General features: G+C 41.9%; 1 protein-coding gene across 1 annotated transcript in view; it reads left to right on the forward strand.

Moving 5' to 3' along the window:
* LOC132394992 (aromatic-L-amino-acid decarboxylase-like) overlaps window positions 1-15749 on the forward strand; it is a 94574-nt gene that overhangs the window by 34553 nt on the left and 44272 nt on the right. Inside the window, exon 5 of the mRNA XM_059971325.1 lies at window positions 740-883. Within this exon, the coding sequence (XP_059827308.1) occupies window positions 740-883 (144 nt within the window). The remainder of the gene's footprint in view (window positions 1-739; window positions 884-15749) is intronic.

Below are 15749 nucleotides of genomic sequence, written 5' to 3' on the forward strand. Positions count from 1 at the left end.
TAAATATTGTGGATCAGAAATTGAGGATGGAATTGTTTCAGCTGAAAGCAGATTGACCACGTTTGGCTGTGGTGGAGCACTAGTTTGACAGCCAGTGTTTTAGAGGATCTTGGACATTGGAACTGAATGAATATGCAGTTTGGTGAGTGTTTAGAGTGGGGGTGGTCTGGTCCAGCCCAGAGTAATATTATTAGAATTCCATTGTTGTGTGTCTCTATTCACTCTCAAAATTAAATTCCATTGCAGTGGGGCTAATTACTTAATCACTACAATATTAGTATTGCAGAGATGTACTACACCCCTCTCAGTTATAGTGACCATTCTGCATACCAATTTCAGTCCACTACAATAAAATCGATACTTTGTAGACATGACAGTATATCCGGATCTGCTTCTCACTTAGTTATACATACATAAGGAAAATATGCAAGGGCACCTTTTCTTTGCTTACCCTTCCACAATATTTTCTTAAATATTGTACATATGTTGATTTTGTGATGTTTTCAACTAGCCTGCTGCTAAGTATTGTCAAGCTTCTGCTTGAATGATAATTTAGATGAGGTACTGGAGCACCGTAGGGAATCACACAATCACAGGTCACTGCACTCGTGAAGAATGAAACATATAATAATTGTATATGTTTATTGTATATTTCATTCTCTTTACCACTAATTTAAGATTAAAATCATTGTTTTTTATCAATGAGGTCCAATTTTTAAGTAAGCTGTTTTTCTTGCAGTCTCACTCTTCTGTTGAACGAGCAGCATTGATTGGTGGGGTCAAAATGAGAAAACTTCCAACTGATGAGAAATTCAGCCTTCGTGGGGAGACACTGAGACAAGCTCTCGAAGAAGATAAAGCTTTAGGTCTCATCCCTTTCTTTGTAAGTGAAGATTTCCATTACCTTTGGTAATTATTACCCAAGTTATCATTTTTTTATACTTTTCTGTCTTTTTGGCTCAAGCCATTTCAAAAAGGTGATTAAAGTTCTGTGGTCACAAAGAGTACCTTTCTAAGGTTTGCCCATTGGATAATTGGGAGCAGAATTTGTGTTCAGTTCTGATTTCTGAGCTTGGAGCTGTGCTTTATTTAATGAGCCTTAAACCTTAGTGGCCTAACTATTCATTAACTTTATATCTGATAACAGCATCAGTACAGCAATAAAGTGTTATTCCTGTTAAACTGAAATACTGTGTTAAACATTAGTACAGGATGGAAGCATAGAACTGTTGGAACCCGGAAGGAGAACATTCATGGTCCTGAGCTGATGCTGACTCCCCATAGAGCAATCTATTTGGGCTCATTCCCCTGTTCTTTCCCTATCTCCACAAATTACACTACCAAGATTTCTGCTGTTTTGAATAGATATATCAACATTGTGGTGCTGAAATGATATTTTAGCTTCTTATTAACGCAACCTTCAAAATTTAGGAAATGTAACTCAGTTTAACACACTCAGCCTTGATCACTTGATTATTTATTAATGCTGATTGTCCTTTAGAGGAAAAGAATGAATTGTAAGTAATGAACACAAGAGTCTCTGCAGATGCTGGAAGTCCAATGTAAAACATACAAAATGCTGAAAGAATTCAGCAGGACAGGCAGCATCTAATGATGAGGCCTCTGTCGTTCAGGATTGACCATGGGTGTTACATCCTAGCTGTTTAGAAGCCAGGGCAGTACAATATAGAGAGAAAGCTGATGTCCATGTAGCAAACTCTACACATCTGATGAACCCAAAGGAACGGCAGAGACCGATACAGTTTGGCACCAGCAGCTGTATGACTGGCAGGAGTTGCCAGTCAGCTTTGAGCTTAACACAGGACTGCCTTGGGGACTCCAGCTCCAGATTTTTCCATCCAGGTTAACTTACGAAGCCTTCCCCATGAGAGGGTATAGCCACAAAATAGCGAAGGTTTGAGATCAGTGTTTTCCTCCTCCTGGATGAGCTGCCAACCATGGCTGATGAGCCCCATCTGCTTGAAGCGACTGGATGTGAGGCACCAGTAACCTGCCTTTGTCCCTTCTCCTGTCAGTAGAAATGGTTCCACTGGGCTTAGTAGCTAAACCACATGTGAAGACCAGGACATGATTGTCAGAGGCAATTCAGTCACACTCCATTTGGAGCATTTAATAGGTAGTAGGAGCTTGACCCCATTGCCACTCCCAACTATAACAAAGAACCAGGCAGCATCGATGGAAAAGAATAAACAGCTGATGTTTTGGCTGAGACCCTTCATCAGCTCTGGAAAGAAAAGAGGAAGAAGCCAGAATAAGAAGGTAGGAAGAGTCAGGTGATTGGGGAGAGGGATGAAGTGAGAAGCTTGGAGGTGATAGGTGGAATGGGTAAAGGCTGAAGAAGAAGAAGAAATGTGATAGGACAGGAGAGTGGACCATGGAAGAAAGGGAAGGAAAAAGGACACCAGGGGATGTAACAGGCATGTGAGGGGATCCAGAGTGGGGAATGGAAGAAGAGGGAAGGAGAGAAGGAAAAATTACTGGAAGTTAGAGAAATTGCTCCTCCAACTTGAGAGTGGCCTTGTTGTGGCAGTAGAGGAGGTCATAGACTGACATGTTGGAATGAGAATGGGGGTAGGAATTTAAGTGTTCTTGGCCACTGAGAAGTCCTGCTTGTTGCAGATTGAGAGAAGGTGCTTGACGAAGTCTACATCAGGTCTCACCAATGTAGAGGATGCCACATCAGTAGCACCAGAGACTGCAGACGATCCCAATAGGTTTTCAGGTGAAGTATTACCTCAAGTGGAAGGACTGTTTGGAGCCCTCATTGGAGGTGAATGGGCTGGTGTAGCTCCTTCCTTATCTGCTTGCAGGGTTAAGTGCCAGGAAGGGATTAGCGGGGAGGGACAAATAGGCATGTAGAGAAAAATCCCATTGGAAAGTGGAGAAAGGAGGGGTGTTAAAGATGTATGTGGTGGTAGGATGTCATTGAAGATGGTGGAAATTGTGGGGAATGATGTGCTGGAAACGGAGGCTCATGCGTGGTAGGTAAGGACTCTTATATCCGTTAAGTTGGTGGGAAGATGGGAGGAATGCAGATGCTCAGGAAATGGAGGAGATGTGGGTCAGGCAGAATGAATGGTGGAGGAAGGGAAACCATGTTCTTTAAAGAAGGAGAGCATGCCTGATGTTCTGGAAAGGAAAGCCTTATCCTCAGAACCGATGTGACAGAGGCAAATGAAACTGGCATTTTTATGGATGACAGGGTAGAAAGAAGATAGAAGTACAGATCCAGAAAGGTGGAGAAAGATGTCAGATGATATAAACATTGATTTCTCTACTTTCTGGTAATATTTTCCCCCATTCCCATTTCCTGTTCTTCCATATCCGACTCTAGCTCTCCTCTTATCTCTTATCTTCTCCTCACTTGCCCAACACCTCCCATGGCTGCCCCTCTTCATTGCCTTTCTTCCATGGTCCACCCTCTTCTCCTGTCAGATTCTTCCTTCTTCAGCCGTTTACCTTTTCTACTGAGCACCTCTCAGCTTCTCACTTCATTTGCCATCCCCACCCACTGGCTTCACCTATCAGCTTCTAGCTTGTACTTCTTTACCGCCCCCCATCTTCTTATTCTAGCTTCTTCCCTCCTCCTTCCCAGTCCTGTGGAAGGCCCTTGGTCCAAAATATCGACCATTTATTCCTTTCCCTAGATGCTCCCTGACCTGCTGAGTTCTTAGATCATAAAGGCCATAAAATAAAGGAGCAGAGTAGGCCACTTGGCCCATCAGGTTTGCTTCACCATTCCATTATAACTGACCCATTTTCCTTCTCAACCTCACTCTCCTGCTTTCTCCCTGTAACCTTCACTCCCTGACTAACCAAGAACCTATCAACTTCCACCTTAAATACATCCAAAGACCTGGCCTCCACAAATACCTGTGCCATCAAATTCCACAGATTCACCACCCCCTAGCTGAAGAAATTCCTCCTTATCTCCATTCTGACTGATCATCCCTCTATTCTGAGGCTGCGCCCTCTGTTCATAGACTCCCCCAGTATAGGAAACATCCTCTCCACATCCACTCTATCTTGACCTTACAACATTGATAGGTTTCAATGAGGTAGCCCCTCATTCTTCTAAATTCCAATGGGTACAGATGCAGAGCCATCAAATGCTTCATATGATAACCCTTTCATTCCCAGAATCATTTTATGAACCACTTTTGAAGCCTCTTCATAGTCAGCACATTCTTTGTTAGATAAATGAGCCAAAACTTGCTTAAAATACTGCAAGTGAGGCCTCACTAGTGCCTTATAAGGACTCAGTATTACATCCTTGTTTTTATATTCCAGTTATCTTGAAATAAATGTTAACATTGCATTTGCCTTTCTCACTGCTGACTCAATCTGCAACATAACCTTTAGGGAATCCTGCACAAGGATTCTCAAGTCCCTTTGCACCTTGGATTTGTCACTTTTCTGCCTGTTTTGAAAATAGTCTAAGCTTTTATTCCTTCTACTGAAGTGCATGGTCATACACTGCCACTTCTTTGCCTCATTCTCCTAACTTTAGTTGCTTCCCTGCACCAGTCCCCAGCAGCCAACCAATAAAGGGTCCCTTTATTCCCTCACTTTGCCTCCTGCCAACCAGCTAATCCTCTATCCATGCTAGTATCTTTCCTGTAATATCATGGTCTCTTATCTTGTTCAACAGCCTCATGTGTGGCAACTTAACAAAGGCCTTCTGAAAATCTAAGTACACTACCTGCACCAATTTTCCTTTGTCCTGTTTGTTATTTCCTCAAACAACTCCAGCAGATTTGTCAGGCAAGATTTTCTCTTAAGGAAACCACGTTAACTTTGGCCTATTTTATCATGTGCCTCTAAGTGCCCTGAAACCACATCCATAACAATCGACTCCACCATATTCCCAACCACTGATATCAGGCTAACTGGCCTATAATTTCCTCTCTTCTGCTTCCCTCCCTTCTTGAAGGGTGGAGTGAGAAATGCAATTTTCCAGTCCTCTGGAACCATGACAGAATGTAGTGATTCTTGAAGGATCATTACTAATGCCTCCGCAATCTCCCCAGCCACCTCCTTCAGAATCCTGAGGTGTAGTCCATTAGGTGGCATATCGACCTTCAATCCTTTCAGTTTCCCAAGCACCTTCTCCCTAGTACGTAATTGCAATTACACTTACTTCTGTCCCCTAACACTCTCAAAGTCCCAGCATATTGCTTGGGTCTTCCACAGTGAAAAATAATTATCTAGTTCATCCACCATTTCCTTGATCCCACATGACTAGCTCTCCAGCATTATTTCCAGCTGTCTGTATCTGCTCTCGCATTTCTTTCAGCATTTTGTAATTTTAAAAGTTGCATGTTTTCATTGCAACATATCCTTTGCAGAAAGGAGTAAATTGTAGACTGTCTCTCATTAGATTAATCATTGTAAATACAGGTATACTCCAGTTTACAGACACTGGACTTCTGTGCATCTTATGCAAATGTACAAGCACTTGATGGGGCAGCAGGCTGGATTTGCCAGCTGCTGATAACACAGATTGCAGCCATATTTCTGACTTGTGTATAGTTCACAGGAACTGAAGCCTTTTGTAACCTGAGGTGGACCTGTACAATTGCTCCTGCAGGTTACATGTGTGAATGTAACAAATCCAAGGGTCTGAAAGTCAGGCGAATAGTTTCAAAGTTGTTCTAGCCATCTGAATCTGTTGTTTTTAAAACCCAATTGCCTAACAATTGAGGTTAGCCGGAACAGTTGGTGTTATTTGTCTAAACCAGGGGTCGGCAACGTTTACCACTGAAAGAGCCAATATGGACCCATTTCCCACAGAAAAGAAAACACTGGGAGCCACAAAATGAAATAACACTGCATACAACGGGTTTTTTTTGCCTTTATGCTATGTTTAAACAAACTATAATGTGCTGCATTTATGAAATTGATGAACTCCTGCAGAGAAAACAAAATTACATTTCTGCATGCAACAAAAACATTTTGAACTCCAAAAAAAAGACGTTGGGTTGAAGGTTACTCCATAGTTAGCCTACCTTGGATCGAAGAATTAAAAGAAAGCGCGCACTGGCGGGTGTCAGGCATTGGCAGTGGTGATGTATATTAATAGCGATAAAAAACACATTGTAGCGGTGTAGCGCTACACGCAGCGCTAAAATAAAGACACTGCAGTCAAAGGTAACTTTATTCGAACTAAACAGCCGTGATTTAAAGCCTCCCTCAACCCGTCCCCGTGGGCGCGGATGCTCCAAAAGACACGTACTCACAAACCCCCGTAGGCTATCTCCCTTAGCCGGAACGGAGGTTAATTGTGAGCTGGTTCGGATGTGCCAGGAAATGGGGTCTCCACAACGTTTTTAGATTGTACAAGATCACCATAATCTTCAAATTTCGAATTACATTTCAAAAACTAACAAACCACGGGGAGCCGCAGCACAGAGATGAAAGAGGCGCATGCGGCTCCGGAGCCGCAGGTTGCCGACCCCTGGTCTAAACTAATTGAGCCTGCAGAGCTTCCTATCCTGTTTACAAAGCTAGCACATGGCTGCAATGATTAAGCACTATCTTATTATACATTAGTTTTCCTTATCCCAAGGGTACAATATAATTTTGAACACTTGCGTGCGATAAAGTAAATGTAATGGTGTTTTAGTAAATGTATTTGATCAGAGTGTATTTGATTAGAGTTTTAAATGTAATTATTGTTCCCAGTCTGGGGAATTACAGGTGACACAATCATTGTAGATAAATGTCTGTTGATAACCTTTCTTTGTATTCACCTTTAATATCCATGTGGGTACTATGTGCATCAAGAAATAATCAAAAACTTAGTTCTTAAAATTAAACCAGACTGTATAAATTATTACTGCACCAATCCAAATGCGTATTAATTACTCAAGAGCAGAATGTCCACAAATTGCCCACTGCTTTATACAATATACTTGATTTCCAAGATGATAATTTTGTATCCCAACCATATTTTTAAGCAGTGCTGAGTGAAAACTCAAAATTACTCCCTTCTGCAGGGCTGATTGAGTAAGGTATACTGAGCTCACACTGCTTAAAGTATCTAATAATGTTGTGCCATCCCTTCTCATCCTTTTATCTCCATATGAAATTTGCTGGTGCTTTTGTTATTATTTAGTTGATAATGTATAGTTAATATACAGTTAACCTGCCAATCGTGTTGATATGTTTGATATTAACATGAGTTTCTGAATATACACTCAGTGGCCACTTTATTAGGTACATCTGTACAGCTGCTTATTCATGCAAATATCTAATCAGACAATCATGTGGCAGAAAAGATGCATAGAAGAATATAATCATGGTCAAGACATTCCATTGTTGTTCTGACCAAACATCAGGATAGAGAAAAAATGTGACCTAAGTGACTGTGACTGTGGAGTGATCATTGGTGCCAGACAGTGGGGGTTTGAATATCTTAGAAACTGCTGATCTCCTGGAATTTTTGTGCACATCAACCTCTAGAGTTTACAGAGAATTGTGTGAAAGTAGGAAAATGTCCATTGAATGACAGTTCTGTGAGCAAAAATGCCTTGTTTATGAGAGAGGTCAGAGGAGATTGTCCAGACCATCCAAGCTGACATTAAGCCCACAGTAACTCAATAAACACACATTACAACACTAGTGTGCAGGAGAGCATCTCTGAATGTACAACACTTTAAACTCTGAAGTGAATTGACTGCAATATCAGAAGGCCACGGACATATACTTAGTGAGTGTATATTTGTTCTGCCTTACCACTTCCACCTCCAAAGTATTGTTAAAAGAAAAATATCACAGTGACAACTGAAAAGACTAATATACAATTTATCAGCACACTACAATAGTGATTGAGAGAAATCATTGATGATCTGCTCCCTGATTGTACAGAGCTAAGGCCTTCTATATACCTTTGTTCATATGTACACATGTCAATGCTAGAGAAAGACAAAATTCTGAATATAACAATATCAATAGAAACTTTAACATCTGGTGTTTTTCCTAAATCATCCTCGTCTTTGACAAAGTTCCACATGGAAGGTTAGTTAAGAAGGTTCAGTCCTTAGGTATTAATGCTGGAGTAATAAAATGGATTCAACAGTGGCTAGATGGGAGATGCCAGAGAGTAGAGGTGGATAATTGTTTATCGGGATGGAGGCCAGTGACTAGCGGGGTGCCTCAGGGGTCTGTTTTGGGCCCAATGTTGTTTGTAATATACATAAATGATCTGGATGATGGGGTGGTCAATTGGATTAGTAAGTATGCCGATGATACTAAGGTAGGAGGTGTTGTGGATAATGAGGTGGGTTTTCAAAGCTTGCAGGGAGATTTATGCCGGTTAGAAGAATGGGCTGAACGTTGGTAGATGGAGTTTAATGCTGGGAAGTGTGAGGTTCTACATTTTGGCAGGAATAATCCAAATAGAACAAACAGGGTAAACGGTAGGGCATTGAGGAATGCAGTGGAACAGAGATCTAGGAATAACAGTGCATAGTTCCCTGAAGGTGGAGTCTCATGTAGATAGGGTGGTGAAGAAGGCTTTTGGAATGCTGGCCTTTATAAATCAGAGCATTGAGTACAGAAGTTGGGATGTAATGTTAAAATTGTACAAGACATTGGTAAGGCCAAATTTGGAATATTGTGTACAGTTCTGTTCACCGAATTATAGGTAAGGTATCAATAAATTAGAGAGAGTGCAGAGACGATTTACTAGGATGTTACCTGGGTTTCAGCACTTAAGTTACAGAGAAAGCTTGAACAAGTTAGGTCTCTATTCATTGGAGCATAGAAGGTTGAGGGGGGATTTGATCGAGGTATTTAAAATTTTGAGAGGGATAGATAGAGTTGACGTGAATAGGCTGTTTCCATTGAGAGTAGGGGAGATTCAAACGAGAGGACATGATTTGAGAGTTAGGGGGCAAAAGTTTAAGGGAAACACGAGGGGGTATTTCTTTACTCAGAGAGTGATAGCTGTGTAGAATGAGCTTCCTGTAGAAGTAGTAGAGGCCAGTTCAGTTGTGTCATTTAAGGTAAAATTGGATAGGTATATGGACAGGAAAGGAGTGGAGGGTTATGGGCTGAGTGCGGGTAGGTGGGACTGGGTGAGATTAAGAGTTCGGCACGGACTAGGAGGGCCGAGACGGCCTGTTTCCATGCTGTGATTGTTATATGGTTATATGGTTACATGGTCATAATGAGGTAGACTGTGAAGTCAAAAGTCCACAGTATCATACAAGAGTTCCTTTCAATAGGCTTGTAACAGCAGGATAGTTGTTGTTGGGACTGGTGGTAGCTGCTTTCAGGCTTTAGTGTCTTTTGCCCAATGGGAACAGAGAGAAGAAACCATGTCTGTGGTGTGAGAGGTCTTTGATTATGTTGGCTACTTTATTAAGGCAGTGAATGGGACCGTATGAGCAAAAGTATTGGCAATAAGGTGGTTTTGGCTGACACCAGCACCCTTTTTCTCAGAAAAGACTGACAAAGGGTTGCATGTATATGAGAAAAAAATGGTGAACAACATTAGATTCTTGTGAGACGTCAGTTGTAACAACATCAGAGTGCAAGGGGGAAATTGTATGTTATCCCCTTTGGATGCCATTAATTACTTTGATATACACCATTATCTGCCATTCCTGGAGTGAAAATCTGTTTTACAGGTATATGGGATTAACAGAACATTCCAACTATTTTAATCTTCACAATCCATTTTTTTTTTATTTTGAGTTACAGCACGTTAATAGGTCCTTGCGGCCCAATGAGCACACACCATCCAATTACACCCATGTGACCAATTAACTTACTGACCCATACGTCTCTGGGATGTGGTTGGAAACTGGACCACATGGAGGAAATCCATGAGGTCACCAGAGAAAATACAGTACATACTTATTATAGGCAGTGGCGGGAATTGAACCAGAGTTGCTGGCGCTGTAGAACATTACACTAACTGCTATGCTAATGACCTGCCCACAATATAGATCGAATGGGTCTCAAACCCCCAGTGTTTGAATCCCTTGGTCCCACATCGATAGAAGTCCAAAACACTATCCATTGTGCTACAGGACACACAATTTAAGAGTTGGCGTACAGAAGAGATTCAGCAGATGCTGGAAATTTAGATCACCACACAAAAGATGCTGGAGGAACTCAGCATGTCAGGTAGCATAAATAGATGGAAATCAACAATCAACATTTCAGATTGAAATATTTCATTCTGTTTGGAAAGGAAGAGGTCAGAAACAAGAATAAAAGGGTATGGGACAAGTGACGAGCATGAGCTGGCAAGTGACTGAATCTAAGTGAGAGAATGAAAGCAGGAGGGCTGAGAGAGGGAATTGTCAGTACCTCCAGTTGAACTCTGTCTTTTTGCATGTTTCCCACTAGCTGTCAGTCTGTGCTTTTGTATTATCCCTGTCTCTGTCTCATGGTGCTCCACCTATCATCTGCCTCTCTGCTAATTGTTCAGTGTATTTCAATCCTGTGTTTTCACCTGTATGTTTCCAGATTGTGCCAGTGAATTTTCCTGAGTCTTTCCAGAATTTGTATCTATGCTCTTGTCTGAATATCGACTCTGCCTGTTACCCAATTATGGTTTTTGAATTTCACTGAATGTTTTGATCTCTGCCTGAACTTTGATGCCAACTTTGTTCACACCTCAGGATTTGTTACTCAATTAATATCACAGTGTGCACAGTACTGGGTCTGCGATTGTATCCCTGCTCCAGCGTCCTGACAGGAATACTAATAGAATCTGGGAGCTGAAAGGTTGGAGAAGTAGATAAATGAAGAACGAATCAGATTAGAGAGTACAGCAGACCATGGATTAAAGGAAGAAACAGAGAACCAGAGGGAGGGAGGTGAAGGTGTTGGGTCAAATGTAGGGCAGGGAAGGAGAATAAGAAGAGGTAATGGAACCACAGGGCTAATGTTTGGAAAAGCCACACTCAGGTTGGAGGAACAACACCTTATATACCGGCTGGGTAGCCTCCAACCTGATGGCATGAACATTGACTTCTCTAACTTCCGTTAATGCCCCTCCTTCCCTTCTTACCCCATCCCTGACATATTTAGTTGTTTGTTTTCTCTCTCTCTACATATAGTGCTACATATAGTCAATTAACTTAGCAAAAAAATTAAACAGATGTCTTTTGGTCCTAGTGCTTTTCTTAAAGAGCTTCATTATTCTATATCCTTTCTGAGTAAGCTAGCCGGTAGCCTTAGTAGAGCAAGAGAAAGGCTGTTGTAGTCCATATCAAAAGAACAGACCGAAAAGCAGAGTGGAGAGACAAGAGGCTGCAGATACTGAAATCTGGAGCAACAAGCCAAAGGGCTGGAGGAACTCTGCAGACCAGGCAATGTGTATAGAGAGATATGGGTGGAAAGGTGGTGAAAGGAAGAGGTGAAGCAAGAGCTAGTAAGTGTCAGGTGGATCCATGTGAAGGGAGCTGATAGGCAGATGGAGGATAGGAGAGTGGAAATAGCGATAGTGGCTGAGAGAGGATTGGTAGAGGTGACAAAGGGCAAGTGACAGGCAAGGAAGATGGAGCTGGTATGGGGCTGGGGGCAACTGCACAAGTTCAAAGTAAGTTACTGGTATCTGAAGGGACGATAAACCCATGACCACCACCTCACTATTTTTTATTCTCTTTTTACAGTATTTATTTAATTTAATACTGTTTTATATACTGTATTTCTTGTTGTATTTTATGAATTTTATTATTATGTGTTGCAATGTACTGCTGCCACAAAACAACAAATTTCACAACAAATGCCAATGATATTAAATCTGGTTCTGGTCTCTCTGTTGACAAAATCTTTGGGAAATGCTCCTGACGGACTGGGACAGAGAAATGTAGCTGGATTTGGATGTACTCAGGATCATCCAGGAATCTGAGAATATTGTCGATGAACCTCTTACAGGGAATGGTTCCACCAACTATATAGGCTCCAGATAGATGCCTGAATACCAAGAACAGTAAGGCGAGTAGGCAATCAGTTTAGGGTTTCCACCTGGCCATTCTCCTCACTAATGGGTATTCCTCTTTGGGTACTGTTGAAGGGCAGCAGTCATCAGGATTCTGACACTGTGACTGGCTCTGAAGCTCAGAGGGGAAAGGTGCAGTCAGATGGGTGATTGTGATAGGAGACTGGACTGTGAGCAGGCACGCAAGAGATTCTGCAGCTGCAGAAGGACAGCCAGGATGGTGTGTTGCCTTCCAGGTGCCAGGCTCCAAGATTTATCTGAGTGGCTGCATAAAATTCTTGAGGGAAGGGGTGGTTGCACAACAATATCATCGACAATAGTAGAACAAGGAATGAGATCCCGCAGAATGAGTATAGCGAGTAGGTAATCTGTTAAGGAACAAGACTTTGAGGGTAGTAATCACTGGATAACTCCCTGGTGCCACATGCTAGAGAGGTTAGAAATAGAAGGCAAGACCAGATGAATCCTTGTGCAAGGGCCAGGTTTTATGGTCTTGGACCACTGGTACATATATTCTTGGGTAGAGGCAACCTGTACAAGAGGGACAAGTTGCATTTGCACTAGAGAGAGACCAATATCCTTGCAGAGAAATTTGGTGATGCCACAAGGGAGGGTTTAAACTACATTGACGGTGGAGTATAGATGGTGGAGGGTAATATTCTGAGCAGGAACAAGTTGTGAGATAAAGGAGTAACCAGCTAGAGCATGTTCAATAATTAGGATGTCCAGGAACACAGTAAAGACAGGCTACAGAGTAACCAGTTAGACTCTATTTATTTCAATGCACGTTTTAGCAAGTATATGAGCTTAACATGTGGATTGGCTTTAAAGACTGGGATGTTATAGACTGAGCAGAAACGTGGCTGAAAGAAGGGCAGGACTGCTGACTCAATATTCCTTAATACAGATGAGACACGCACAACAGAGGTACAGGTAAATGAGGAGGAGCTGTTGTCCTTTTGATAAGGGAGGTCATAACAGTAGTACTGAGGGGTGAAATTCTTGGGGATTTGTCCAGTGAGGCCATATGGAATATGGCTTAGAAACGAGAATGGAGGGGGCACTCCAGTACTATTGTATTATATACTCTCCCCATGGTCAATGGAAACTTGAGGACCAGTGTAAAGCTGCTCAAGTATTGTCTTATTGGGAGATTTTAGTTTCCCCAGTATTGATTGGGCCACCCAGAGTGTTAAGGAATTGGACAGGGTGGAATTTGTAAAATGTGTGCAGGAAAAATTCCTGAGACAATATATAGAGAGCCTACTCAGATGAACACAATACTGGATCTCCTCCTGGGGAATGAGGTACGACAAGTAATAGATGTGGTAGTAAGGAAGCACTTTGGCTCCACTGACCATCATTCCATTAGGTTTAAAATAGTGATGGAAAAGGATAGACTGGGTCTTCAGATTAGAATCCTAAATGGGGCTACTCTGGGGGGAATTAGGTAGGAGCCACGGTAGCATAGTTACTTTTACAACTCAGAATGTACTGTTACAGCGTAGCGTGCCACTATTACAGCTCAGAGCGTTTCAGAGTTCAGAATCAGAAACAGGTTTATTATCAGCAACATTTGACATGAAATTTGTTAACTTTGTGCAGCAGTTCAATGCAATACATAATCTAGCAGAGGAAAAAAAACTAATAATAAATAAACAAGTAAATCAATTACATATTACATTACATATGAACAGAATTTATAAAACATCAAAAAACAGAAATACTGTATATTAAAAAAATGAGGTAGTGTCCAAAGATTCAATGCCCATTTAGGAATCGGATGGCAGAGAGGAAGAAGCTGTTCCTGAATCACTGAGTGTGTGCCTTCAGGCTTCTGTACCTCCTACCTGATGATAACAGTGAGAAAAGGGCATGTCCTGGGTGCTGGATGTCCTTAATAATGGAGGCTGCCTTTCTGAGACACCGCTCCCTAAAGATGTCCTGGGTACTTTGTAGGCTAGTACCTAAGATGGAGCTGACTAGATTTACAATCTTCTGCAGCTTCTTTTAGTCCTGTGCAGTAGCCCCTCCATACCAGACAGTGATGCAGCCTGTCAGAATGCCCTCCACAGTACAACTATAGAAGTTTTTGAATGTATTTGTTGACACGCCAAATCTCTTCAAACTCCTAATAAAGTATAGCCGCTGTCTTGCCTTCATTATGACTACATTGATATGTTGGGACCAGTTTAGATCCTCAGAGATCTTGACACCCAGGAACTTGAAGCTGCTCACTCTCTCCACCTTCTGATTCCTCAATGGTCAATGGTCAACATGGACCCATAGGGCTGAAGGGCCTGTATCTGTGTCTTATTCCTCTAATACTCTATCAGTCTATGCAGAGGAAGAATCAGCTTGGACTGACAGGCAATAAAAATATTTCTTAATATGAACAACCTAGCTGGTGAGTTGTTGATTGTGGAGTGTTTTGCATTGTAAATGCAAGCCGGAAATTGGTTAGCTTCTGATTCAGTGATAGTGAAGTGAGTTCGACTGACGTTGTTTGCAGTGCATTCTTTAGACTCTGGACAAATCTTTCCTCGAAGTCATTCCTAGCTGTACGGTACAGTGTAGATATAATATGTCGTATTCCATTCCTGTTCAGGACTGACTGAAAGTGTTTTGCCACAAGCTGGTCCATTGTCACTGACTAAGTGTTCTGGCACACCAATCCTTGGACGAAGTTACTCAACACCTCAACAGTGGAGACTTTTGGGAATACTTCTGGCCACTTTGTAGCTGCAAATTCCACAAGAGTCCTCTGCCAAAGCAATGGAGGCCATTCCCAGGAATGTAGAGGCACTGCTCTTGGCATCTTCTGGATGTGTTGGCATCCCAAGAACTGCATAGGAAGTTGCTTGATCTGCTGATCTATCCCAGGCCACCAGACAAAGCGTTGAGCTAACACTTTCATTTTGACCACACCGAGGTGATCTACATAAAGCTCCTTCAACATTTTAGCTCAGCTTGGATGCTACAACAACTCTCAATCCCCATGTAAGGCAAGCTCCCATCAAGGGTAAGTTCATCTCAGCTTGGTAAAAATGGGGAAACTGGAATTTCAGCTGCACATTCCAGCCATTTTGGGTGGCCATGTAGACCTGAGACATTGTGGGATCTTTTCTGGTGTCCCTTCAGATCATCTTTGCCCTAATAGGGAGGCTCTTGATTTGCATTAGGGAGAATATGTCAAGTACAGTATCTTCTTTTGTAAATTTTTCAGGCATTTCCTCTACCGAGGACAAACAGGCCAATCCATCAACATTTCCTTGATTAGTTGTGCTCTTGAAATTTTTCTTGTAATTGTGTCCACTATGAAACAGAACCCATCTCTGCATTCATGCTGCTGCTGTTAGTGGAACACTCTTCTGTGGATTGAAAATGGCACTAGTGGCTGATGATCAGTAATGAGGGTAAACTCTCCATTAAGTGTATTGGTTGAAACATTTTACACCTTAACCAAACTCTCTGTCAATCTGTGCAAAAGTTTACTCTGCAGTGGTAAGGAGATGTGATGCAAACACAATGGGGTGTTCACTTCTATCACTTATAATATAAGTGATTGGACCTATAGCCACAGGCAAGATTCACTGGACAATGTGGATCATAATGCATGAGTACCATTTCCTTTACATGTTTGAAAGCCACCTCACACTACCTTGCCCATTGCCATTTCTTCCTGATCTGTAGTAATGAATTCAAGGGGTTGAGCGCCATATCCAAGTTTGGCAGGAACCCATTATATTAATTGACAAATACTAAA

Source organism: Hypanus sabinus, chromosome 6, assembly GCF_030144855.1.
Source record: "Hypanus sabinus isolate sHypSab1 chromosome 6, sHypSab1.hap1, whole genome shotgun sequence".
Taxonomy (NCBI): Eukaryota; Metazoa; Chordata; class Chondrichthyes; order Myliobatiformes; family Dasyatidae; genus Hypanus; species Hypanus sabinus.